This window comes from Caretta caretta, chromosome 8, assembly GCF_965140235.1.
Source record: "Caretta caretta isolate rCarCar2 chromosome 8, rCarCar1.hap1, whole genome shotgun sequence".
NCBI lineage: Eukaryota > Metazoa > Chordata > Testudines > Cheloniidae > Caretta > Caretta caretta.
Window position 1 is genome coordinate 63,874,385 of NC_134213.1, and position 27,934 is coordinate 63,902,318.

The following is a 27,934-nucleotide window of genomic DNA, read 5'->3' on the forward strand; positions in this document are numbered from 1 at the left end:
TGCAATGAGGTAATATTGGAACTGTTCTGTATCAAGGTTAGAAAAGTGTGTAGGAAAAAAAGTTGAATATATTCAGATGGATATTTTTTTCTGAGGAAGTTCTCTAGAACTGCCTATGGCTCTCCCCACATCTCTCAGAGCTAAGCAGGGTTGGTCTGGATTAGAGGCCACTAAGGTATATGGAGTTGTCATTGGAATGAGACATAAGGCCAAGGTCTGACCGTTCGTTCTAAATAATGATCCCATGGTGGTGGGTGGTGATGTCAGGCTGGTGACCTGGCCACATTCAAAGTAATATAATAATTATGTTGTGATTACACTATTGAGCTTAAATTCTCCTTGTAAAATGACACTGTATTTTGTATTTCTAAACTTTTGTGCAATGTGGCTATGTGGAATTAGAGTTGCTGTGTTTCACACAAGAGATGAGCATGTGTTGTCAATGGATAAAGTGATCCCTGTGCATAATTCATAAATGTTCCTGAGATAAAAGGCACTGCATAAATTTAAAATCATATAGCATTGCTTTCTGTATGGTAAATATTAGAGATAGGCTTAAGTGGTTCAGAAACGATTGTCTCCTTCTGCCCCATGTAGGGCCTACAAAAAATAACTTATTGCATGTCAGTCTGAATTCAGACATTGGCAGAACAACAGGCAGTTGGGTTCTGAGATAATTGTATGGTCCAAATGATCAGTTTGGGGTTTAGCCTAAATAGGAGTTGTGGAGTCTCTGAAGTGTATCTGTTCAGAAAGCTCACCCTTTTGGGTCATGAGTCATAAGTTGCTATGTACACAGCTCATATAGAAAAGTAGAAGTACCCTAGAGGAAATACCATCAGAAACAAGGTACACAATTGAAGTCACAATTAAAAAAAAAGAATAGATGATAATCCCATTATTTTCTTGTCATCGTGAGTAATCCTTATTACCCGTGTTATAGTCTCATAGTTATAGCTTAATCTTACATTTTTATAGTCTTGGAGTGTTGTTTATGACTTTCCCTTCTTTCCAGTATAGAGCAAAATTCAGGACCATTTTTTTTAAACAGAACTTTAACTAGTGCCCTTAAATTGTTTTTATTGTTTTTTTTTTCTGCATCTAGAGTTCTGTATTTGATGCAATTTGCTTTTTCATCAGATTTCTAGAATGATGAAATCGAATAATTTTCTCCAATAGCGCTTTTGTGCATTTTTCACAAAACAGTAGTCTTTTCAGATCTCAAAATACTGATATTTTCTTAAAGGAAATTGAACTTTCATGTCACCATGGAGAGGGAAGGGGGAGCTTTATCTTTGCTTGAGAAAAACGAAATATTTACACACAAAGTTTTGCAACATAGGCAAATGTTTTTCCTGCACCATAAGGGAACTGTCAACATGATAAAGGTGTCTATATATACGGCTAGAGAAGCAGTTTACAATGCGCATATATATTTATATATTCCTCTGTTTGTTCTATATATATATATATATACACACACACACACACACACACACACACACTCTTAAGGAACTGGTATTTCCTTAAAGCAATTAAATGGGACAAAATTCACATGAAGTTGGGTAAGATGCATTCATCAGAGTGAAAGTTGTGAAGACTATAGGAAGTACATATATGAATTGGAAAAAATAGCATTTTTCTGTCTGTCACTCGGAACAAGAGCAGTACCCTAGTTTTCTCATGGTGTTTTTATTAATGCTTCAGGTTAATAGTAGGACACTATAGGCAGCATATTAATATGCACCTGGATGCATTTTACGTTTAATGTGGGTCCAAGATATTGTTCTAAATAGGTCACTTACAGTCCTTTCCTTGTCTTCATGCCATTACATCCTTTTGAATAGATATCACTTATTTTATCAACGATCTAACTGAGAAACATGAAGCATCTCCCTGCCATTGTCAGTCTACCACTTCAATTTTTCACCTAGATAGGCTTCCATTTACATGGTGGAATCTGGAGGATCTTGTCAATCCTCTCTCCCTTCATTTTTAAATAAATATGAATTTATGAGCTCCCACGTCTCATCTACAATGTTTCTGGCCAAAGAAGCTCCAACAGGACTCTCTTCCGGGGCCATTAATGGCATTTCTCAGTTTGCCCAAAGAGACTTTTTTAGAAATGTGAGGTTCAACATCATCTGAAAGATAAGATGTTCTATCAGTACAGAACACTATAATTATGCCACATTGGGTTTTGTTCTCACTGTCAATTTTGATAGAATTTTTCCATTTTCTGAATGGAAAATTCAAAATGAATTTTTTTTAGAATCATTTCAGAATAAAACAAATTCCTTCATTTCAACATTTTGAAACAATTTAATTTCAGCATATTATTTTCAAAGTAAATGAAATTACACTTCTATTTAGAAAAATCCCATGGGAATATCCAATTGTTTTGCAGTCTAAAAACTTTCTGGGAAACTTTTTTCCAACCAGCCCTTTTTATAAGTACATCTCTAGAAGGTGTTATAAATGTTTAGGAGCCATGGCTCTAAGGAATCTTACAATAGACTAACCATTTATTAAAAACATCTTTTAATCATTTATTACTTTTTTATGAAATATTTATGAATAGAGCCTTAATAAAGTGTAACCAATATTCTTCTGTTATGTTTCTGAGCCTGAGGCTTTGTTTCACGTGTTTTCTTGACACATGGAGAGCGTATAGACCAACGCTCCTAACAGCTTCAGTGTTACCAGTCCAGTATGTGACATTGAGCCCAGGGCTACATCTCCATGCATGGCAGCGAGGGGTATATTTCTGTTTGGGATGACTTTGGGTAGGAGCAAGGTGTACAATGTTGTACAATGTTTACAGACAAAACAACCTTCCAGAGAATACGGACAGACTTTTTTTTTAAAAAAATCACTGAAATTTGAAGCTTACCTGCAAACTTGATGTGGAATTTATTTTCGGGTTTTAATATTTGAACATATAACGGACATTTTGGGGCAAAGTCTTTAACTGCCCAGGCTCTTAAAATGGTTTGATGATCCTAGAATAAAATAGGAAATACAATGTGATGACAATGGAATTCAAGTAATCCTTTTGTTAAATCAAACGTAAAAATGCCCTCCTAGCTGCTGACCAATCTGATGACTACGTTTCAGAAAGGTCACTTTAAAATCATAACACACTAGCTGATTGTATACATTTATATATTTTGTAGTTCTATACCGTATGGGGTCATGTACACTGCCAGGTTGCCATTTAGATTTGTACGAAATCTAATCTATGTAATCATTTATATGGCCCCCATCATTGTAGCATCTGGAAAAAAGCCATTAATGGAGATGACAGCACAGGAAAAATAAATAGATCACTATAAACATGGATTTTTTTTTTAAAAAGTCCACATTTATGCTAAATGCTAATGGTCCTTTATAATATAAGTAAAAGTCCATGCTCATCTGTTTCCTTATACAGAGCTGAGCCTCTGCCTGTGGATTGAAGTTTTGAAGGGCATGGGAGAGGACATGCTGTCTCCATTCCAAGTTTCCCCCCCCCCCTTAACCAAGCCCTATAGAAGCTATTCTATGTTGCTTGTGCAGAGTGGAAAGGGAAGCAGGAAGCAGTCTTACTCCACCATATTCTCCTTCCTCTTGCACCTGCAAAGCAAGATAGTCTGCGGTCACTTACACAATTTCTCCCTTGCAACCACAAATTGTTGACTAGCTACTTGTACTTGAGTAATATTGTTCTTTGTTGTTTTATATCTGTGTCCTTCACTTTTCTTACTCCATCATATTTAGCTCAAAGGAGAAGTCTATACAAATAAATGCCATTGTAAGGAACATGATGATACTAATGATTAAAAAAAGTTATTTAATATGAAGCCCTAAATTTTAAATACATCCAGAGACCCTAGTAGCACTTGATGGTAAGTTTGCATTTTTGATTTAACCTGGAAATATGTAGATTATTCCTTTCACAGCACACTCAAGCTTAATGTTGCTTCTTACAATTTAGGAAAATATATCCAAAGGTAAAAATCCCCAATTACCCAGGAAATAATGACATTCTATTTCTTATTGGGGGGTCTGTTTCCAGTAATCTCTGAAAAAACTTCAAATTTAACTCATTTTTATCAAAGATGCACGTATTGAAACACAGTGTCCTGTCAGTTCCACATCACAGAAAGCTAAGAAATGTGTGTGTGTGTGTGTGGAAGAAGAGGGTTGGGGTTTTGGTTTGGTTTGTGTGAAACAACCCTGTTTTAGCAACACAGTTAAGTTAAATGATTTTCACATGCTAACTGAATGATCAAGCATATCATAATACTCCTGTTTGTGAAATCATAGCATTTTATTGAGTCCCAGCATTTGAATGAGATTAAAAGATATGGAGTTAACCCTTTAAATCCCAAGGTTTTTGAGCCACCACAGACCTCATTTGTCACTTTTTTGAGAAACTATAAAAATGTGCAGATATAATGGTAGAGTTTAATTATAGACCAATACCAGTATATTTCCAAGACATCTATTGTATTTTCCATACTTTAAGAATGAGGTGCTTTCAGCAAGAACTCTTTCATTATTGAACATCATGAAATAAGTATATAGATTAATATATTCAATTTCATGAAATATTGTTAAATTCAATTTAGCCTTAGAGGAACATATCAATTTTCATTCATTTCAGAAAAAAATAATAACTGAGAGCAGAGAACAGGAACCAATTCTGTGGCCATGCCTAGTCAAGAGGGAATGAAAAGAATGATTCATTACGTTTGCAGCGTCATCAGTAAGATAAGCTTCCAGACTAGATCATAAGGGAAAATCTCTGCCTGAAATAGTGTGTAATTGATATCTTCAGACCACTCCACTGTAATGTCAATTGAGGCCGTACCACATATTCTTTCTGTGAAGTACTAGAATGACATAACAGATATTTTCAGGGAGGTAAAGCAGATTTGTTCAAAAATTGTGTTTGTGTTGGGTTAACTCTCAGTAAGATGTAAGGAAGACTGAGCTTCAAGAAACTTCATGTGGAGCTCCCTTTAAATGTCTAGCTTTAATGTGGTCACGGAAGTCCCACCTCAGCACTATGCACTAAGCACTATGCTGTAAGCATTCCTTTTAGTTTGCAAAGACATCTAGCAGGCTCAGTTAATTCCTTTACCTATAGTAGGTGACTTTCCATGCCATCTGCGTTCTTACTGTTTTGTCTCATTAATGAAATGATGCTCTAACCCACTGCCACGGTCACAGAAGGCCCTGAAAACAGCAAAATAGATGCTTGGACATGAAAATACTATTTCATACCCCAGCATGCGTGAGAGGTTTGGAGGTAGAGATTGGCCAGGGCTGGAAAATTCATGTAGCTGCAGATCCCCTACCTAATAATTGTAGAGGGATAGAACAACAGTTGCAAGGGATAATGCAGCCTTCAGTCATTGCCTCTTTGATAGGAGGATTTCTTTTTCCACACCTCTTGAACGGCAATATACACACAGCTTGTTTACTTAGGTTGTGTGTAGGGATGAGGCTTTGCCTAAATGAATTTTAAACTGCTACTGATACAGTAGACGCAAATTATTTTCCTTGCCCATGTTTAATATAATTAAATAAATGATGTAGATTAGATTTATTACAAAAAGTATTCCAGTTCTAATGCATCAGTGTTACTCTCATGAGTTAGGTAAAATTTCCCATGATAGATGGAAAGTATACCAGCCAATGTTAACTTTTGTTATACGCAGTAATCATATATATATTTCTTCCAAAGATTATTCCAAATATTTTCTTTGCATTTTTTTTTATTTCCTTTGTTTTAGTATTATTTCCTCTCAGTAGCTTAAAGCTGTCAGGAGCTATAGTGAGCGGAGTATTTTTGTAGAGAACAAGAATTTTTTTTATTAAAGACAGACATTTTAAATAAAAACCACATTGTCCTAAATGTAAAACACTGATAGATTATTCATATAAAGAAAAGAGGCAAACCTTTAGAAGTTAAAATCCATTTCAATTTTAACATTTGCAGAACATATGTTGCCACACTTGTTATACCACTACATGCTGTAGCTCCTTTTTTAATATTCTCTTTGTGATCCTGACAGTACAGAGGTTCACCTTGAAAAATATTTATAAACTTTACTTGTGCAATACATTCAAGTATTCATTACAAGATCACCTCTGTGCAAATGCATTATTCACTCAACCTGCTCTCATGGCACTCACTGTCACATTGCTCTTGTTACCCACATGATTTGTGTCATTCAAATTGTTACCAGTGTGGGGAAACTTCCAAATGCAACTTGGGCAGAGTCTAAAGCGGGCTAAGCTAGAGTAACATATGCCCCAAGAATGTTTACATCCCAAGAAGCCTGCTTTAACTAACACATCTTTAAACCTTCTTGTTATTGCCTTTTAAACCTTCCTGTTACTGCATTTGCTGCACGTCTATTTTTTAATAAATGAGTGACACCTACTAATACACAGTATATCAAAGTCAGAAGTGTTGTGTAAGGAGATACTGTCTGGGTAGTGGGTGTAAATCTAAGGTGGTTTAACATACCTGCTGAGGGAGTTAAAAGAAGGTGTAAATTACACCAACCTGGACTCCTGCAATCTCATCTGTGAACTTCTAAATGCTTTGTACAGCCACATAGTTTTGTACTAATACTTGACTGTAAAGAGATTTGTACAATTTAAAAAATAAATAATAAAAAGATCAATTTTTACAGTAGTTCAGAACAAAATTGTTTAGAATAAAGTTTGTTTTTATATGTCATCTTTCATAGTCATGGTATCTAATATAATGAGTTAAGTGTTCATATAATAATTCAGTGACTGTAGGAAACCTGAAGAGTCCATTCAGTGATTACCACAGAGGGGTCTGCACAAGAAGCTGCTGCCACAGGGAAAAGAGTTAGACTCCAAAAGGTGCTCTTCGCCATGTCACTTCTTGGCCTAAACAAATAGCATCCCTTACCAGACAACAGATAAGATGGCTAATAGGGGGTGTGGAAAGTTGACAAATGCCTGCCCGCACTACAGGAAGCTCCCACTTCTGATAGGGAATAAGGAAAGTGGCTAGTGGCCCCATTGAAGTCACCTGTTGTCTTGCTGCTGTCCTGCTAAACTCTAGTGATAGTCCATGGATCAGGCCCAACATAAATCCTGAGTCTGCAATCCATGGACCTATTGAAGTGGCAGGCAATGGCAGCCTCTTGCCAGCCAACAGCAGTCATAACAAATGAGCAGAATCACTGACTAGTCAGAGCCGACAGGAGCTTTGGGTTGAGGGGAGAGGAACCACTTTGTTCTGAGTTTTGATGTGTATTTTGGCAGGCTCAGTTAATTCCTTTACCTATAGTAGGTGACTTTCCATGCCATCTGCGTTCTTACTGTTTTGTCTCATTAATGAAATGATGCTCTAACCCACTGCCATGGTCACAGAAGGCCCTGAAAACAGCAAAATAGATGCTTGGACATGAAAATACTATTTCATACATAAGGGACACTTAAGTTTTGTAGCGATACCCAGTTTGATTGTGCGCTTAAAATATTTGCATGCCCTTGTGACTATTGTGCAGTGGAAATTAGAGGCATAAAAAAGTAGCTAAGCAATGGCACTTCTACCAGTCCAGCGCCCCACTCAAGTGTTGCAGTTTAAAATCAGCTTTGGATATAAGATGTCAGGGTGCACTCTGAAACCAAACCCTTTTGGCTCAGTAGCAAGCTATAAGCATCGTAGCCATTCTTAAACATTGAACTTCATGGTGATGCAACAGGGAACTGGCTTTGGTAAATTGAAGCTTTCTCAAATTCAACCATAAAATATATCCTTTTTTGAGCTTTAAATTCCATTCTGATAGCTGATACTCAGCTGCCTAATTTCTGTTCTCATATCCCCTTCTGCATGATTTATCCCTCACCCTCCCTCTTGTCCATCCTCCAACCAATGTTGGTCTGGTTTCCATAAAGGTAGGAAGGGCAAAAAAGTGTGCCTGGAGGGATTAGGAGTGGAAAAAATAATCTTAGTGTTTTTGAGGAGAAAAGGGAGATAGACTTTACGGGCCATGCCCTTCATATAGACATTTACACCCATGCAAAACTGCTGCCAAATCAGAATGGTGGTGACAATTTGCACAGTCACAAACATCTACAAAAGTTGCAGGTCAGTATAGAATCAGGCCCACAGTCTACGATGGAAGAAAAATGTTGCCCTCAATAAGTGAGCATTGGTCAAGAAAACTCTTTCTGATGGAGTGGGAAGAATAAAGGCAAGACTCCTGTTGGGAGAGAGTCATAGTTACTGAGTAGGACAGCCCAGATTAAGGGCAGGAATTGAACTCAAGAGCAGGGCAATTCTACGGAAGAACGATCTGAGTGTAGGACTAAGCAATACACATAGTGAGTACTCTACCACCAAAATGGGGAAGCGTTGGTATAAGCAGTGCCGCCACGACAAGGCCCTTCCCCTTAGGCACTGGTTATAGGGAAAAAAAGTCTTTATAGTAATATGTAAAAAATTCAAGGTAACAGGACAGGAAAGCACAATTGATGCCCCTTTGTCAGTGCTCAATGTGAAGGGAGACACTACAATGGCCATTAGCCACCATGTTAGCAGTGGCCCAGCCCACATTCCAACAAGGCATTCAGATCATAGATAGCAAAAGGTAACAGGAACATTTCTTCAATAGTATTTGTATTTTTGAATGCTGGGTGCTCTGAATATATTTGTAAATCAGTGTTGTCAGCTATCTCTTCTGGAAGTGGCATAGCTAGTGCTGTAAGCACAAAATGGAGACTGTAGTAGGGCAGCCCTGACACTAACTTGTTCTGGGGCCTTCAGCATGTTGCTTTACTTCATTGTCTCCTCGTCCGAAACAATTAAGAATAACTTTTCTTACCTATGTCAAATAACATTTGTGAGGCTGGATTAGTTGAACTCAGCCTCACAAGTTACCAGTTGCACTGATGTTTCCCAGGGCACAGTGTCCCCGGTGGCAGAAAGTCTGCTTGGAGGGGTTCCAACACTCCAACATGCCTCTGCAGCCCCAAAGTGGCCAATGCTGGCTGGGATGGATGAAGGACTAGATGTCCAGTAGATGTGTTGATTCAGCATGTTCCCCTAAACAGCCTCCTTTGGAGTTCTGAATATCCTTTAAAGCTGTCCTTTCCTGGTAGAAACTTTGAGGAAGATAACACCAAAACTGCTTTTCCTTCATCAAGGTGAATCTCTCCTGAGTGTAGCTGCCCCTACCATTGCAGAAAGGTGCAAGTTGCAATCTCCTGCACAAGCAGTGGTGAATCAAACCCTCTATTTGCAGAGTTATTATTCTGGATCAGGTGGTTAAATAATTTAGGTTGTTTTGGTTACTAGTATGTTTTGGATTGCTATCAGTAGAGGGAACCATTAACAATTCAACAAGTATGAATTTACCCGAGTACTTGTAGTAACGATAGCCTCTTCCTGTACTTAGAACAGGAGATGCCACAATACCTCAGTCACTGCAGCATGGCAAATTCTGAAAGCCTGCTCTCCTTGAAGCATGCTATTTAATTGTCCTTCCAGTACATTTTGCTGCAGTATTCTCAGGATTTTGTAACTTATTATCAAGGCCCTTTTTGGAGGTAGGTATCAAATGTTAGATGATGATATCAGTTTTGGGAATGTCTTGGTAGGCACCTAGGTCCAGATGCTCACATTATCACTGATGTCAATTCAGTCATGCCCATTTACACCAGCTGAGAGTCTGACCCTTTGATTTGCTTTGAATTAACATAACTTTTGTGGCATATTCAAACACCGTCTAAGGTGTCTTAATACAAATGAACAATTGGCCCACTAAAATCTGCAGCTAAGGGAGCATATATTCCACTCTAGGGGATCATCTTTTCTTCTTCTGACCTACAGCTTTATTGGTTCCGTTGTCCTGCCTTCTCTGGTGCTGCTGCTCTGTCCCTGATAACACTGCCTGAAAAGAGGCATGTTTAAGGTGGGGAGTAACTGGGATTGGAAGGCTGAGATAATGGTTATGATGATTGGATTATAGACTTATTTATTTATCAAATATACTGTATAGCTTTATGCAGAACCTTCACATTTTCTGTGTTAAACATGAAGGATGGAAAATTAAGCACCACTTTTTATTGCCTAGAATGAGATCAGTAGCCTGAGAAGTAGATTATACAATATTACAGTCTGGGTCAAGTCCAGCTAAAATTCTTAGATTTTACATCTCTAGGCACGTTTCTTTGTTTATACATCTCTATATAAAAAGGATTTTAAAAAAAAAAGGTGGGGAAGATATAAGTTTAATTGAAATTACTGAAAATTATAACCATGTGCACTAGCAAATTACAAAAACTGTCTTGATTTCCTCTGGTAATATGTAAGATTCCTAATTTAACTCCACAAATGCTTAAACCTAAGGGAACCATCCTCTGCAGCCTGAGACCCTTTTGAGCAAAAATTACTAACTGTATTGTAATTTGAGATGGAGGTGTGTGTGTGGCGGGAAGCCTGTGACCCTCTTGAGCAAAGACTACTAACTGTATTGTACTTTGGGATGGAGGTGTGGGGGAAGTAAGTAAGATGTGATCATAAAACTTACTTCTATTAGTGGAGTTTTCCAGTGGGTCTTTCAAAGCAACAGGGCAGAACGCTACTCCAGTGCACTCTAGCTCTTATGGAAATGTTTTTAATTTTATCAAAAGATTTGTGCGAATCTGGATCTGTTTAAATTATCAGTGGTCTCCCTTTATGGATGTGTACTTCCCATTATTAACAGTTGTTACCAGACAAATAATAATGAATGATTTATTCAAAGAATCCAGCCTCTCTTATTTGTGAATTGACCACTTTTTGTCAAATTCAATAGTTATTAAAAATTAATCACATAATTTCTATACATAATTCTTAGTCTGTAGCTGTTTGGAAGCAGTTCACAGTGGGCACCTGATTTTTGAGTGGAAGCATAAGTAACACCATATGTCTGTTTCCTAACTGGATTAATATAACTCTTAGAATTGTGTTTCTAGCCCAAACATTGCAAATAGTCCCATTGACTTCAATAAGATGTTCTGCATGACTAGAAGCTACTCCTGTGAATATTTACTGATTTTTTTGCCTATATAATTATAAAGAATCAGTATATTTCATATTTTTGTACTTTATATTAACCCTCTGACACAAAATAAAAAAATCACAACAATATATTTTGCACTGAATGAAAAATGAGTTTTATGTTTACATACCAAGATTTTAAATCTCTCTAATTTTCTTGTATAAATCTGACCTTACCTCTTGTTTGTACAACTTTTCTTACTAAGGAAGCAGTAATTTACAAAAAATTGTATGTGAGATGTACTATTAAATTCTGTGTTATAAACAAGTGCAATCCTGTCTCCATTGAAATCTATTGCAATTGACTTTAAAGTGGCCAGGATTTCACCATTTATGTCTAAGATGTATGTGTAAATTGGACAGTTATAACATTTATCCTTAGTTTTCTTAGACTCTAATCTCTTTGGGGCAGGGGATTCTTTTTGTTTCATGTTTGTGCAACACCTATTACAACGAGGTCCTGCTCCCTAACTGGAGCTCCAGTCTGCTATGATAATACAAATAGTAGTTTACAAAGAATAAGGTCCTACGAGAATAAGCGCGCCCCTCATCCCCCTGTCCCCCGCATCTTTCTGTCAGATCCAAAAGGGTGGACGCATACTTCTGCACAGAGCTCATAATAGTAATAACAGTGTGAACAGCATACACGTGATTTTTAGAAGAATTTCTAAAGAACTTACCGCTGCTGGCCTGTCCACTTCGCACCGGCTACTCAGAATGAAACAGGCCTCAGCATCATCCATCCTAAAAGCAAATGGAGAAAGCAAAAACTATCAAATGTTATATATTTCTATTTAAGCCACCATGTCATCTGTGACAGCAATCCAAGTGTGCACAATTCTTACAGCATAAATTCTTGTTATGAACTTGTATTTCTAACAGTTAATGATAGCTTTATGCCTAGAAGTATATTGAACCAAAGTTTTAAGTCAGCTATTTTCATGTATTTTCTGAATGTCAGCTGTTTCTGAGTTTCGCCACATAGTCGTTCTCAGTAACTATGGCTCTGGTCTTGTGGTACACCTTTTACTAATACCAAGAGGAGTTGTGCCTCAGCAAAAGCTGAAGTATTCGGCCTAAACTCAGTACTTTGTAAAATGCCTTGGGGTATCATGAGTACAAAAGGTGATATGTGGAACCAATGTATTCACTCTAAGAGTACAATAATTCATGTCCCTTTAACCAACCTATGTGATCGGGGACTCTTTACTGAGAAGAACAGACAGGCCTGTAACCAGAGCTGATCCAGAGAATAGAAGGGTATGCTGTTTTCCAGGTGCTAAGATACGGGATGTAGATCTGAGGTTGAAAAGGATCCTAAAGGGAGCGGGAAAGAATCCTCTAATTATCCTTCATGTGGGAACAAATGATACAGCTAGATTCTCGCTGGAAAGTATTAAGGGAGACTATGCTAGGCTGGGGAAGATGCTTAAGAAAATTGAGGCTCAGGTGATCTTCAGTGGGATTCTGCCTGTTCCTAGAGAAGGGCAACAAAGGTGTGACAAGATTATGACTATCAACAGATGGCTTAGGCAGTGGTGCTATAAGGAGGGCTTTGGGATGTATGGCCACTGGGAGGCATTCATGGACAGACGACAGTTCTCTCGGGATGGACTTCATCTGAGTAGGGAAGGAAATAGACTTCTAAGATGGAGGCTGGCACAACTGATTAAGAGAGCTTTAAACTAGGAATTTGGGGGAGATGGTTGGGAGATGTTCAGATAATCTCCACGCCGGATTTTAGCATTGAGAGGGAAGAAAACGAAGTAAGAAAGGATACAGCCGTGGGTAGGAGAATGGATATAAGGAGGAAGGGAAATGTGCATACCAGTCTAATAGGTTATACTGGCTGTAGAATGACCATCCCTAATCAGGTACAGAATGTGAGTGAGGCCAAACAGCAAAAATTAAGATGTTTGTACACTAATGCGAGGAGCCTCGGTAACAAAATGGAGGAACTAGAGCTAGTGGTGCAGGAAGTGAAACCAGATATTGTAGGGATAACAGAAACATGGTGGAATAGTAGTCATGACTGGACTACGGGTATTGAAGGGTATGTGCTGTTTAGGAGAGACAGAAATAAAGGTAAAGGTGGTGGAGTAGCATTGTATATCAATGATGAGGTAGAATGTAAAGAAATGAGAAGCGATGAAATGGATAAGACAGAGTCCGTCTGGGCAAAATTACACTAGGGAAGAAAACTACTAGAGCCTCCCCTGGGATAGTGCTTGGGGTGTGCTATAGACCACCGGGATCTAATTTGGACATGGATAGAGCCCTCTAATGTTTTTAATGAAGTAAATACTAATGGAAACTGCATGATTTGTTAGTCTCTAAGGTGCCACAAGTCCTCCTTTTCTTTTTGAGGATACAGACTAACATGGCTACTACTCGGAAACCTGCGTAATCATGGGAGACTTTAACTTCCCAGATATAGACTGGAGGACTAGTGCTAGTAATAATAATAGGGCTCAGATTTTCCTAGATGTGATAGCTGATGGATTCCTTCATCAAGTAGTTGCTGAACCGACAAGAGGGGATGCCATTTTAGATTTGGTTTTGGTGAGTAGTGAGGACCTCATAGAAGAAATGGTTGTAGGGGACAATCTTGGCTCAAGTGATCATGAGCTAATTCAGTTCAAACTGAACGGAAGGATTAACAAAAATAAATCTGCAACTAGGGTTTTTGATTTCAAAAGGGCTGACTTTCAAAAATTAAGGAAATTAGTTAGGGAAGTGGATTGAACTGAAGAAGTTATGGATCTAAAGGCAGAAGAGGCCTGGGATTACTTTAAGTCAAAGCTGCAGAAGCTATCGGAAGCCTGCATCCCAAGAAAGGGGAAAAAACTCATAGGCAGGAGTTGTAGACCAAGCTGGACGAGCAAGCATCTCAGAGAGGTGATTAAGAAAAAACAGAAAGCATACAGGGAGTGGAAGATGGGAGGGATCAGCGAGGAAAGCTACCTTATTAAGGTCAGAACATGTAGGGATAAAGTGAGAGAGGCTAAAAGCCAAGTAGAGTTGGACCTTGCAAAGGGAATTAAAACCAATAGTGAAAGGTTCTATAGCCATATAAATAAGAAGAAAACAAAGAAAGAAGTCAAGGATAATCTAGGCATAGCCCAATATCTAAACAAATACTTTGCCTCAGTCTTTAATAAGGCTAATGAGGATCTTAGGGACAATGGCAGCATGACAAATGGGAATGAGGATATGGAGGTAGATATTACCATGTCTCAGGTAGAGGCGAAACTCGAACAGCTTAATGGGACTAAATTGGGTGGCCCAGATAATCTTCATCCAAGAATATTAAAGGAATTGGCACATGAAATTGCAAGCCCATTAGCAAGAATTTTTAATGAATCTGTAAACTCAGGGGTTGTACTGTATGACTGGAGAATTGCTAACATAGTTCCTATTTTTAAGAAAGGAAAAAAAAGTGATCCGGGTAACTACAGGCCTGTTAGTTTGACATCTGTAGTATGCAAGGTCTTAGAAAAAAAATTGGAGGAGAAAGTAGTTAAGGACATTGAGGTCAATGGTAAATGGGACAAAATACAACATGGTTTTACAAAAGGTAGATCTGCCAAACCAACCTGATCTCCTTCCTTGAGAAAGTAACAGATTTTTTAGACAAAGGAAATGCAGTGGATCTAATTTACCTAGATTTCAGTAAGGCGTTTGATACCATGCCACATGGGGAATTATTAGTTAAATTGGAAAAAATGGGGATCAATATGAAAATTGAAAGGTGGATAAGGAATTGGTTAACAGGGAGACTACAGCATGTCATAGTGAAAGGTGAACTGTCAGGCTGGAGGGAGGTTACCAGTGGAGTTCCCCAGGGATCAGTTTTGGGACCAATCTTATTTAATCTTTTTATTACTGACTTAGGCACAAAAAGTGGGTGTGTGCTAATAAAGTTTGATACAAAGGTGGGACATATTGCCAATTTAGAGAGACCGGGATATCATACAGGAAGATTTGGATGACTTTGTAAACTGGAGTAATAGTAATAGGATGAAATTTAATAGTGAGAAGTGTAAGGTTATGCATTTAGGGATTAATAACAATAATTTTAGTTATAAGCTGGGGACACATCAATTAGAAGTAACGGAGGAGGAGAAGGACCTTGGAGTATTGGTAGATCACAGAGCCGCCAATGTGATATGGCTGTGAAAAAAGCTAATGCGGTCTTGGGATGCATCAGGGGAGGTATTTCCAGAAGAGATAAGGAGGTTTCACTACCGTTATACAAGGCACTGGTGAGATCTCATCTGGAATGCTGTGTGCAGTTCTGGTCTCCCATGTTTAAGAAGGATGAATTCAAACTGAAACAGGTACAGAGAAGGGCTACTAGGATGATCCGAGGAATGGAAAACCTGTCTTATGAAAGGAGACTCAAGGAGCTTGGCTTGTTTAGCCTAACCAAAAGAAGGTTGAGGGAAGATATGATTGCTCTCTATAAATATATCAGAGGGATAAATACTAGGGAGGGAGAAAAGAAAAGGAGTACTTGTGGCACCTTAGAGACTAACCAATTTATTTGAGCATGAGCTTTCGTGAGCCACAGCTCACTTCATCAGATGTGATATCACACATCTGATGAAGTGAGCTGTGGCTCACGAAAGCTCATGCTCAAATAAATTGGTTAGTCTCTAAGGTGCCACAAGTACTCCTTTTCTTTTTGCGAATACAGACTAACACGGCTGTTCCTCTGAAACCTGTCATTATGCTAGGGAGGGAGAGGAATTATTTAAGCTCAGTACCAGTGTGGACACAAGAACAATTGGATATAAACTGGTCATTGGGAAGTTTAGACTTGAAATTAGATGAAGGTTTCTAACCATCAGAGGAGTGAAGTTTTGGAATAGCCTTCCAAGGGAAGCAGTGGGGGCAAAAGACATATCTGGCTTCAAGATTAGACTCTATAAGTTTATGGAGGAGATGGTATGATAGGATAACATGATTTTGGCAATTAATTGACCTTTAACTATTCATGGTAAATAGGCCCAGTGGCCTGTGATGGGATGCTAGATGGGGTGGGATCTGAGTTACTACAGAAAATTCTTTCCTGGGTATCTGGCTGTTGAATCTTGCCCACATGCTCAGGGTTTAGCTTATCGCCATATTTGGGGTCGGGAAGGAATTTTCCTCCAGGGCAGATTGGAAGAGGCCCTGGAGGTTTTTCGCCTTCCTCTGTAGCATGGGGCACGGGTCACTTGCTGGAGGATTCTCTGCTCCTTGAAGTCTTTAAACCACGATTTGAGGACTTGAATAGCTCAGACATAGGTGAGAGGTTTTTCGCAGGAGTGGGTGGGTGGGTGAGATTCTGTGGCCTGTGTTGTCCAGGAGGTTAGACTAGATGATCATAATCGTCCCTTCTGACCTTAATATCTATATCTATGAATCTAAACACCTTCAGATACATCAGGGTACTTTTCTGTACATAACTCAATTTCCTATCTTAGGTATAATAATATGCACTGCCAGAAAATGTATGAAAAGTTCATGTTGTACTGATACTTAGTCCTTCTATAGTGCATTTCCTCCACTTATCTCACAGCACTTTAAAGAGGGGTGAAATAATATCTCCATTTTAAAGATGGGAAATCTGAGAGAGATTAAGTGATTTGCGTATGGTCACACACTGAATCAATTTCAAAGATGGCCAATTGAACGCAAGTCTCATGACTTGATCCTCTATATGGTATTGAGAGGTTAGAAATTTGGAAAAATGTTCCACCTGACTGCTTTTTGAAGAAATTTCTGATTTTGAGATCAATATGACTCATATTAAAACAAAAATGTATTTTTAGTGTACAATTTGAAATCAGACTCCCCTTAAATGTACATAGACACATCTATTTTAAAACCAAAGCTAAAACATCATATATCACTGTTTAAATTTAATGAAAAAATCCATTGTAGAGTATATGACTGATACAGATTCAAACACTAAATTATAGGGCAAATTTTGCTTCATATCATGTGTATCCCCATTAATATCCATGGGCTTGACCAAGTGAAATAGAGAAGAATTTGGCATGTGTTCCATTTTAAAAATCTTACCCAGTCAAACCTTGCTGATGTTAATTATATCAATACAAAGCAAGGTCCCAGTTCCAGAAGCACTTATTCATGTGTTTTAATTTTATTAACACAAATAGTCTTGTCATTTTTCTGGATTTTATTATATGATATTATAGGATGCTTTCAATAGCATTACTCAAATACACAAAGTTAAATATATGCATAAGTGTTTGCTGGTCTGGTCCCAAAAGTCAGAATTTAAAATCTTGGAACATTCCTAAACATTGTCCGTTTACATATCTGTACAAGTTGGATAAACTTGTTACATTTCTGGGGATGGTAAATAGTGATTCCTCAGAAGAATAATGATGTGGGTGAGAATATATCAAATTAAGTGCATTGTATTAGAATCTTTCTGTTTCTCATTGCAATGCAGTTACATAACGGTATTATTTTTTTTCTAGGGCATCTTAAAATATAATCACATTTTATATCTCATTATTGATGATGAAATGTTAAATAGGAAATACAATTAGATATTGACATTAGATTAACACAAGATTACTGTCCATTAAAGACTGCTGCTCAATGGGCAAAATTCAGCCTCGAACCTAGAGCTAGCACAAAACCTATGCCCCACTTCAAATCCTATTTACCTACTCAAAATAGGAGTGCCAGGAGATTTAAATGTTGGCCTTGTGCTGACCCCTTGCAAATTAGTTAATTTCACCAAATGTGATAGAGGACATCTACAAATGTCATTTATATATTTTTTTTAATTGAAACCTGGACACATTGTAGTAAAGGATTGTCTGACAAGGTGCATATATTCATCACGTCCTGTGTAGAACTAATTGAATTATTTGTTATTAACAAATAATCTGACAAATGTATGAAAATAATCTAATATCTGACTGCATTATTTGAATTAACAATTTTCAGCCTATTGACTGTTTGCAAACAATTGAGTTTGGCTATTCCTGGCATGTGATTGGTCACTTAAGTCACGTTATTGTTTCTGCTCCATACATGGGTCAATAAAAGTTTGCAGACAGGATAATTATGAATAGCAAAGCTTGCATGAATCAAAGTATTTGCACCTCATTAATGCAGCAATTCTTCAAACATTGTGGTGAGTAAAATCACATTTCAGTGAATGTTTTTGAATTTTAAAAAAGGCAGCTGTGTAACTGAACAGCAGTGAAAACTATTGAGTGGTTTGTGAGCAGGGTTTCTATAGTATTCAAGATGTTTCACTTCTAAGGTACCTAAGTATTAGATTTCATAGGCCAGTCACACGTTGAATTTCCATGTTGAATACAGAGTTTTTTAGAATTACAGGCAGGACTGGTGGCATTGTGTATTATTATTTTTGTCTCGTACTTTCCATTACAAGACCTCATTTTCAGTTGCTTACAACTTTGTAAAACATTAGCCATTGGGCTGAAATTTTCCATGCTGGGTGCCCACTTCCAGTACATTCCCTTCCAGAGCCTGTAATAGAACCCAAGATTACTAAATCTCACCAGTTCTCTGCTGTCAGCAAATATCTATGACACCCACTGGCAAAGTGTGTATCTTTCCCTCTCTAGTGCTGCTCTATGTAGAGGATGACAACTTACTATTGCTATCAATTACTCCATTAGCTCAAATAGCAGAGGACTGTAGGGAGGATCTAAAGGTGCCAACCCCGTTGATGAACTGTGTGTGTGTTAATATGATGGCACATGATGACATTTCTGAATCCTCAGGTGGCCTTTTTTAAAAAACCTAGGAAATTACACACACGCACACACCAATGTTAATAAAACATTTTATTAAAGTTGCAAAGTCAAGCACTCAAAAGTTAGGAGAGGACAGAATTAAAATGGCTTCAAACATACTCTATTGAGGGCTGTTGTGCCAACCAGAATTACCATGGGTGATGGTGTCGCATGAGGCATCATGTAGTGAAGTTTCCACATCTGGCTTACTTCTTTGAATACATGAATTTATGGGGCAGCTTCATGGGCACCCCAGGTAAGGTTAGGTTGTGTACCCCTTTGTGCATTGATAGACAGTCTGAGAGCATGGTGTGCTTTGGTATTTTTGTCCATGCGAGTAACATGGTGGCAGAACATGCAATGCCATTTTCGAATATGCAAACTTAATTCCTTAATGAACCTTAGTTCATCCTCCTGTGCCTATGCATTATGGTACAGTAAAAGTACATAATCATATGCTATTTTTCCAGAGGACTCCTGCCTTCCTCAGTGCACAGGATCGACTTGCTCTGGGGATGAATCAGGGTTGTGCAGTGAAGGAGGCTGTCTATAGGATACCTGCTTCATTGCTGAAGTTGGAAGTTGTGTACTGAATGAAAGAAGGGATTGCAGAAAAATAAAAAGGAATGTCTCATGGTTAAGACAGTTAAATGCTGCCGTGCAGAATTGGATTTGATACCTGCCTGTGGCACAGAGTTCCCATATGATTCTGCGCAAGTCATTTTAACCAAAATTTTGGAAGGTGGTCACACTGTGTTCTTGATTTTCTGGGTGCCTAATTTGAGATCCTGGGTCCGGATTTGCAGAAGTTCTGAGCACTCAAAACAGTAACGGTGCCATGCTTGAATATTTAAAATGCTATATAATTCTAAGAACTCTGAAAAATCAGATTCTAGGCAATTCAAATTGGGCACCCACAATTAGTGACTACTTTTGACCTTAATCTCTTTCTTCCTCAGCTCCCCACTTGTACAATTAAGATACCACCAGCCCCTCACATGACATGCATTTTGTGAAGATAGATTAATGTTTGTGAAGCACTCACATAATATAGTGATGAACACCATAGAAAAGCTCATGAGGAAATAAATAATTTGGTTTTAAGGACAGGGTTTGAATTTTCAATAGATAAGACATGGGGGCACACATACAACAAAATATGGAATAATTGCTCACAATTGACCACTGTCCATTCTGTGCACTGAATGAAACAGGTGTCCTGTGGAAATAATGCTATGTAATCATGTAATTAAAGACTGTATCATCTTGAATATGCAGGAGGAGACTGGATTATGGTTGAAAAGGCAACCTTAATTTTAGAATTACCCTAACATTTGAGTTCTTGACTTTGTAACCTTAATTTCTTTTAACAGTTTTTTCTGTAATATGTATATAAATTTTGATGAGACAACCAGATTTTATTTTTATTAATAGTAACCAAACTGCCTAATATTTTATTTACTACAGAAATTTACCAAGCATCTGTTATTTTTCAGTACGTTGTTTTTCATAAAAACCACTGAAATATAGCAACCTCTTAGTTATTGGGTTATATTTCATACTAAATGTTCTATTAAGTTCCCACCATGCTGCTTCCCTTAGGACATGTTAAAAAAAAATCTTTGGGCACATTCAATTACATGTTCTGCAGAAAAAAGTACAAGTCTCCAGTTGACTAACTTCAGGTTATTATAGGCTAAATGCATATGATTATGCTCAGAGAACAGCATTTTGACTCTTTTTCACCTCCTAAGATGTAGAACAAATGCTAACTAAATCCCACTAAAGAATCATAGAATCATAGAATATCAGGGTTGGAAGGGACCTCAGGAGGTCATCTAGTCCAACCCCCTGCTCAAAGCAGGACCAATCCCCAACTAAATCATCCCAGCCAGGGCTTTGTCAAGCCTGACCTTAAAAACTTCTAAGGAAGGAGATTCCACCACCTCCCTAGGTAACGCATTCCAGTGTTTCACCACCCTCCTAGTCAAAAAGTTTTTCCTAATATCCAACCTAAACCTCCCCCACTGCAACTTGAGACCATTACTCCTCGTTCTGTCATCAGCTACCACTGAGAACAGTCTAGATCCATCCTCTTTGGAACCCCCATTCAGGTAGTTGAAAACAGCTATCAAATCCCCCCTCATTCTTCTCTTCCGCAGACTAAACAATCCCAGTTCCCTCAGCCTCTCCTCATAAGTCATGTATTCCAGTCCCCTAATCATTTTTGTTGCCCTCCGCTGGACTCTTTCCAATTTTTCCACATCCTTCTTGTAGTGTGGGGCCCAAAACTGGACACAGTACTCCAGATGAGGCCTCATCAATGTCAAATAGAGGGGAACGATCACGTCCCTTGGTCTGCTAGCAATGCCCCTATGTATACATCCCAAAATGCCATTGGCCTTCTTGGCAACAAGGGCACACTGTTGACTCATATCCAGCTTCTCGTCCACTGTAACCCCTAGGTCCTTTTCTGCAGAACTGCTGCCGAGCCATTCGGTCCCTAGTCTGTAGCGGTGCATGGGATTCGTCCATCCTAAGTGCAGGACTCTGCACTTGTCCTTGTTGAACCTCATCAGATTTCTTTTGGCCCAATCCTCTAATTTGTCTAGGGCCCTCTGTATCCTATCCCTACCCTCCAGCGTATCTACTTCTCCTCCCAGTTTAGTGTCATCTGCAGACTTGCTGAGGGTGCAATCCACACCATCCTCCAGATCATTAATGAAGATATTGAACAAAACCAGCCCCAGGACTGACCCTTGGGGCACTCCACTTGATACCGGCTGCCAACTAGACATGGAGCCATTGATCATGACCCATTGAGCCCAACAATCTAGCCAACTTTCTATCCACCTTATAGTCCATTCATCCAGCCCATACTTCTTTAACTTGCTGGCAAGAATACTGTGGGAGACCATGTCAAAAGCTTTGCTAAAGTCAAGGAACAACATGCCCACTGCTTTCCTCTCATCCACAGAGCCAGTTATCTTGTCATAGAAAGCAATTAGATTAGTCAGGCATGACTTGCCCTTGGTGAATCCATGCTGACTGTTCCTGATCACTTTCCTCTCGTCTAAGTGCTTAAGAATTGATTCCTTGAGGACCTACTCCATGATTTTTCTGGGGACTGAGGTGAGGCTGACTGGCCTGTAGTTCCCAGGATCCTCCTTCTTCCCTTTCTTAAAGATGGGCACTACATTAGCCTTTTTCCAGTCGTCGGGGACTTCCCCCGATTGCCAATGGCTCTGCAATCACATCTGCCAACTCCTTTCGCACTCTCGGATGCAGCGCATCCAGCCCTATGGACTTGTGCTCGTCCAGCTTTTCTAAATAGTCCCGAATCACTTCTTTCTCCACAGAGGGCTGGTCACCTCCTCCCCATGCTGTACTGCTCCGTGCAGCAGTCTGGGAGCTGACCTTGTTTGTGAAGACAGAGGCAAAAAAAGCATTGAGTACATTAGGTTTTTCCACATCCTCTGCCACTAGGTTGCCTCCTTCATTCAGTAAGGGGCCCACACTTTCCTTGACTTTCTTCTTGTTGCTAACATACCTGAAGAAAACCCTTCTTTTTACTCTTAACATCTCTTCTCTTTTCTCAAGATCAGTGGGAAAGCAAAAAAGGCAATTTTTTATATATTTTTTTGGGGAGAAAGGAGGCACAATCATCTCACAAACAGACCTTTTATTTTTCTTCTTCTTTTGAACATCCGGTATTAGCTCTTTATCAGAGATAGAAATTTGAGAAGACATTCCTCTCAAGACTCCGAAGAAATGCGATGTCTGGCCTATCATCATCTATTAAATTCAGATCAAGTTTAAACTTAAAATAAAAAAGAGAAGAATTGTTTCTAGGGCGGTATTATCAACCAGTATACAAATGCCTACATGGGTTAGGTACAATAACAAAGCATGAACATTCTGTAAATAGGAAGAAATGGAGATGGGATGCAATGAATACTAAATAGGCACTGATTTGTACTATGTGTCTTGATGTTTTGTTTGATTCGTGTGTGTGTGTGTGTGTGTGTGTGTGTTAACACTTCCTGGATGGGAAAAATAGGTGTACAGATCTTGCTATAGAAGCTTGTTGTAATGAAGGTGTTGAAGGAGGAGGGCATGGAGGCATAGCAGATTCATATAAAAGGGCACACCTTCCACTTCTATCTTCCTCTGAACATACAGACTACTTGGAGACTCTCTGCTTGTAAATACCACATGTGGTTTATTTAAAATGTTCCCCTGGCACCTTGACATCATTGTGCAGCAACTTATGTATAATAGCAGCTTCTTACACCAAGGACAGGAGAGGAAAGAGATCTCTCCCTCAAAAGTTGCTCTTGGGACTTCTCTTGCCATCTCTCCCCTGTGTCACTTCTTTCCTATGACTTTTCTACTTTCCGGGCTAATGGATTTATTAGCCTTGTAGCTCTCTCCAGATCATCCTCAATCTATCAGTTAGGAACAATCATCATAGTCAGGTTTACTCCTCTGCAACTAACTGGTGATAAAGTGATCAGAGTGCTGGTTCAGCTGCTGTTGCCCAGCACTCTGTCACAACCAGGTAAAGCAAGTTTCTTACAGTGTGGGGATTGCGTTGAATGAGGTTAAAATGAGAATGGGTGCAAGATGTGAAGGGGAATATTTGCTTTTGTTTTCTTTCTTTTTACTTCAGTTGGTCCAGATATCACTGAATCATATCACTCATACGAATTCTAAAACCACTTCTCAGCTTTCCAGTATCCAGTGTTGTATCTTAAAGTATGATAGGGTATACAAACACCGCAAGACAAAAAGTGGTTAAAAAGCAGATATAGGCTCAGGCAGCCCTGCCTTGCCACAACTGTAAACTATGCCAGGCTCGAGGAGGAGGCTTAAAGGGAGAAGCCCAGACCAGAGGGCTCCATCCCAGGAAGATGGACAGACTTTTCATTTTCAGCTCCCAAACAGGAGCCCAGTCAAGGTCCAAGCTGCTTTAGGTTTCCTGTCAAGATGGAGCAGTAATACAGGTGGTTAAAGGACTCTTGAGGTATTGTGCTGCTCTTTATTTCTATTAGTTTAGCTTTATTTCCTTTGTCATGTTAGGAACTGGGATCAGGGGCTTGATCCCACAGTAGATCTCTGCTAAGAATGTAAGTCCCTTGAGGAGATGGTGGGCTGACTGAGGAACTAGTCCAGGGAAGAAGCAAGAGTTCTGATGATATAAAACTTAACTACATGCTTCAGTGTCCCTGGGCTGAAACTCTAAGTAGGGAGAGGGACTGAATTCTCCTAAAGCCTCACAGATACCAGACACCAGGGGCTAGAAGCATTATTGGGCCTGGACCTGGGCCACTGATGCAAGGACAAGGAACTACTGAGTTAAACTCTGTTTTTTCCCCAAAGGAGTGAGACTAAATGTGTCCTGGCTAGAAAGTCAAGCCCAAGATGAAGGGGACAGCCAGTGGACCTGGACAGCTGGTTGGCAAGACTATGGAGAGAGCACACCCAGCCACAAGTCAGTGCATCAACTGGTAAGTCATTTTGTCATGAAAAGCAATTATTTGATTTATTTCTGAATTGTTTTAATGCTGCTTTTAAAATTGAGACAGAAGAGACAAGTGACGAAAAGCTTGGTCCAGTAAAGTAGAGTTAGATTAAGAAATGGCTTAAAAAAAAAGTTAGGAACAAAGCTGAATTATGCCAAAGATTTACTCATGTTACCCTTCTAAAATGCTCAAACTTCTTTTCTAATCTGTCTCATGTTGTTTGTAAACCTTATTTCAAAGTATGAGTTGAAACAAATAAATGAAAAATATATTAGTTTTTGCCTACTTAGCTCTCAACAGGTCCTGATCTTTCAGTGCTGAGCCTTGCAGATAGATAACTCTTTGAGACCACATTGGAATTTGCAACACCCTTCTCACTTGAGCATCCATTTCAGTAGGACACAAAATAACCACATAATAGTCCTGTCAAAAATATAAAGGAGAATAGAAAAGGCACATAGATTATTTACTGTTACCTTCTGTTGTCACTGGAGTATAGGTTAATAGAGAATCTGGAGGTGAAAAAGTATCTAATAACTTTTAAAATGGTTTCTTGGATAAACTATTTCAACATTGCACATTTCAGATTCTATAATAAAACTGGAGCTTTAAAAATTGTTACAACATTTTTCATAAACAATTCAAATCCCCATCCAGTTTATAGCTGGTAAATTTATTAGGTTGGCCTTGATGGAAACAAGCAAATATTATGGATGTTTTCCCCAGATTAAGGGTCAAATTCAGTCTCCGTTTCCGATGTGGTTCTGCTGTGAGCAGGTGGTGGAATGAAGAGGAGGAATTCAGGATGTCTTTCCTTCCTCCAATGAAACTGTGCAGGAAGAGTAGTGAATTGGATCCAGCATAGTACAGATCCTCTGCTGCTTTCATAAGAGATCACTTATTGCAAAAGTGTCCTTTGTAGGATACTTCCACCACTGAGATGACGGAACCTCTGGGACCTGTGATAGGAGGATTTTGCTCCCCTTCTCCCCAGGGTATCATCTCAGCACCTGGCCTGTTACTCTAGTTACGTGCTAAAATGTGTGGCTATGTGTATTAAATATACACTGTACACACAATTATGAATTGAATGTGGGTCTCCCATATCCCAGGTGATTGCTCTAATCACTGGGCTAAAAGTTATAAGGGGGGCACCACAACCTTCTTCTGCTGCCACCAGATTTCGAATGGGACCTGATCTTTTAGGCAGCCTCTGAGTGTGCATATCACAATCTTGCCTCTTCACATGACTTAGGCAGCTGAATGCTTATCTTCCCTGAGGTCATGGATGGCTCTGGAGCTTAAGTGGGAGATAGGCACGTAAACTGAGGCAGAAATGTACGTGCCCAGAAGCAGGAACTTAGGTGAAGAAGCAACATTTACCCTTAGGTGTCGAGTGAGTTTAGAAAGTATTGTGAATCTCAGTGGAGCCAAAACTAGGTCTTAAGTGCCTAAATCTGGATCTTCAGTGACTATGTCTGGAGCAAATGTTCCTAAGAACATTTGTGGATCTGGGCCTACATGTGAAATACATGTTTGGTTATCATCCTCTGTGTTGCTGAGGAGGATAAAAGTCTCAGAGAAGATCAACCTAGAGCAAAGGGAAATGAACCTATAGTTGGGACCCTCTTTCCAGATGACTTCATGCTATCCTCTTGTTCAGAGAATACATTTCCAAGCGAGGGGACCCCTGTTAGGAAGAGACAAGTAATATTAATATTAATTAATTGATTATTAGAAGTATAGATAGTTGTGTTTGTGATGACTGGGAGAACCACACGGTACATTGCCTGCTGGATACGAAGGTTGAAGATCTCTGCAGACAGGTACACAGACTAATGTGTGGTGCTGGGGTGGTCATGGTCTATGTAGGTACCAATAATATAGGGAAAGGTAGGAGAGAGGTCCTGTAGGCCAATTTAGCCTGCTAGGTCTGAGGTTCAAGTCCAGGACCTTCATGGTGGCATTCTCTAAAAGGCCTCCAGTTCTATGCCCAGGGCCAGTTAAACAGGCAAAACTGCAAGGTCTCAATATATGGATACATGATGGTGAGTGGAGGAGGGAGTTAGGTTTATTAGGAACTGGGGAACCTTTTGGGAAAGGAGGAACCTATACAGTAAGGATGGGCTCCACCAAAACCAAAACAGAATCAGATTGCTTGTGGGTGACATTAAAAATATCATAGAGGACTTTTTAAACTAAGGGCTGGGGGAAAGCTGACAGGTACAGAGGAGCACATGGTTTGGAGAGACATTCTTTAGGGGAGGATTTTTTTTAACAGGGATACTCTATATCCTAGTAAAAAGGAGAGGCTAGAAGTTGATAAAGTACGGGTAGGAACTGAAGAAACAGTCAAAAAAGAATCCCATTCAATTACATCACATGAAGGCAGACAACTAAATATTGACAAATTCTATAAGTATTTGTATACAAATGCTAGAAGTCTAAATACTAAGATGAGTAAACTTGAGTGGCTGGTGTTAAATGAGCATATAGATATAATAGACATAACAAAAACTTGGTGGAACAATGATAATCGGACACTGAATAGGTCACAATCATGGAGAAGTGACACTGAAAGAAAGAATAGTCCTATATGGTAAAAAACAAACAGTACCATAGAATCTCTATGGATAGAAATTCTATGCTTGAATAATAGTATAGCATTAGGAATATATTATTGACCACCGGACCAGGGAGGTGACTGTTAAATGCTTAGGGAGATTAGATAACCAACAAAGGCAGAAAAAATGATGATAATAGGGGATTTTAACTATCCCCATATCAAATAGGAACATGTCACTTCATGATGGGATGCAGAGATAAAATTTCTCGACACTGTTAATGACTGCTTCTTAGAGTAGCTAGTCCTAGAACCCACAAGAGGAGAGGCAATTCTTAATTTAGTCCTAAGTGTAGCACAGGATCTGGTTCAAGAGGTGAATCTAGCTGAACTTCTCAATAACAGCAACCATAATGTAATTAAAGTTAACGTCTGGGGTGCGGGGGTGGGGGGAATATACCAAAGAAACCCACCACAGTAGCATTTAACTTCAAAAAGGGAAACTAAACAAATATGAGGAAGCTAATTAAACAAAAAAGGAACAGTCACAAAAGGGAAATGCCTGCAAGCTGCATGGAAAATTTTTTAAAACCACCACAATAGAGAAAACTATATGTATATACCAAGTTTACAAAAAAAAAAAAAAAAGACCAAAAAATACTGCCATGGCTAAACAATACAGTAAAAGGGATGGTTAGAGACAAAAAATAAATCCTTTAAAAATTGGAAGCCAAATCCTACTAAGGAAAATAGAAAGGAGCATTCACTCTGACAAGCCAAGTGTAAAAGTATAATTAGGCAGGCCCAAAAAAGAATTTGAAGAGCAACTAGCAAAAGACAGAAATGAACAGCGATAATTTTTGGTAGTACATCAAAAACACGAAGCTTGCCAAAAAATCAGGGGGGCCCTGGATGATTCAGGTGCGGAAGGAGCACTTAAGGAAGGCCAAGCCATTGCAGAGAAGCT

At 39.0% G+C, this 27,934-nt stretch overlaps 1 protein-coding gene across 8 annotated transcripts in view; it reads right to left on the reverse strand.

Annotated features, from left to right (window-relative positions):
* Positions 1 to 27,934, reverse strand: part of KCNT2 (potassium sodium-activated channel subfamily T member 2) — a 296,063-nt gene that overhangs the window by 110,267 nt on the left and 157,862 nt on the right. For all 8 annotated transcript variants that reach the window (XM_048861563.2, XM_048861559.2, XM_048861560.2 and 5 more), the window contains exons 12-14: positions 24,691 to 24,827; positions 11,764 to 11,827; positions 2,894 to 3,002 (exon numbers count right to left, since the gene is read on the reverse strand). In XM_048861563.2, coding sequence (XP_048717520.2) covers positions 2,894 to 3,002; positions 11,764 to 11,827; positions 24,691 to 24,827 — 310 coding nt within the window. The remainder of the gene's footprint in view (positions 1 to 2,893; positions 3,003 to 11,763; positions 11,828 to 24,690; positions 24,828 to 27,934) is intronic.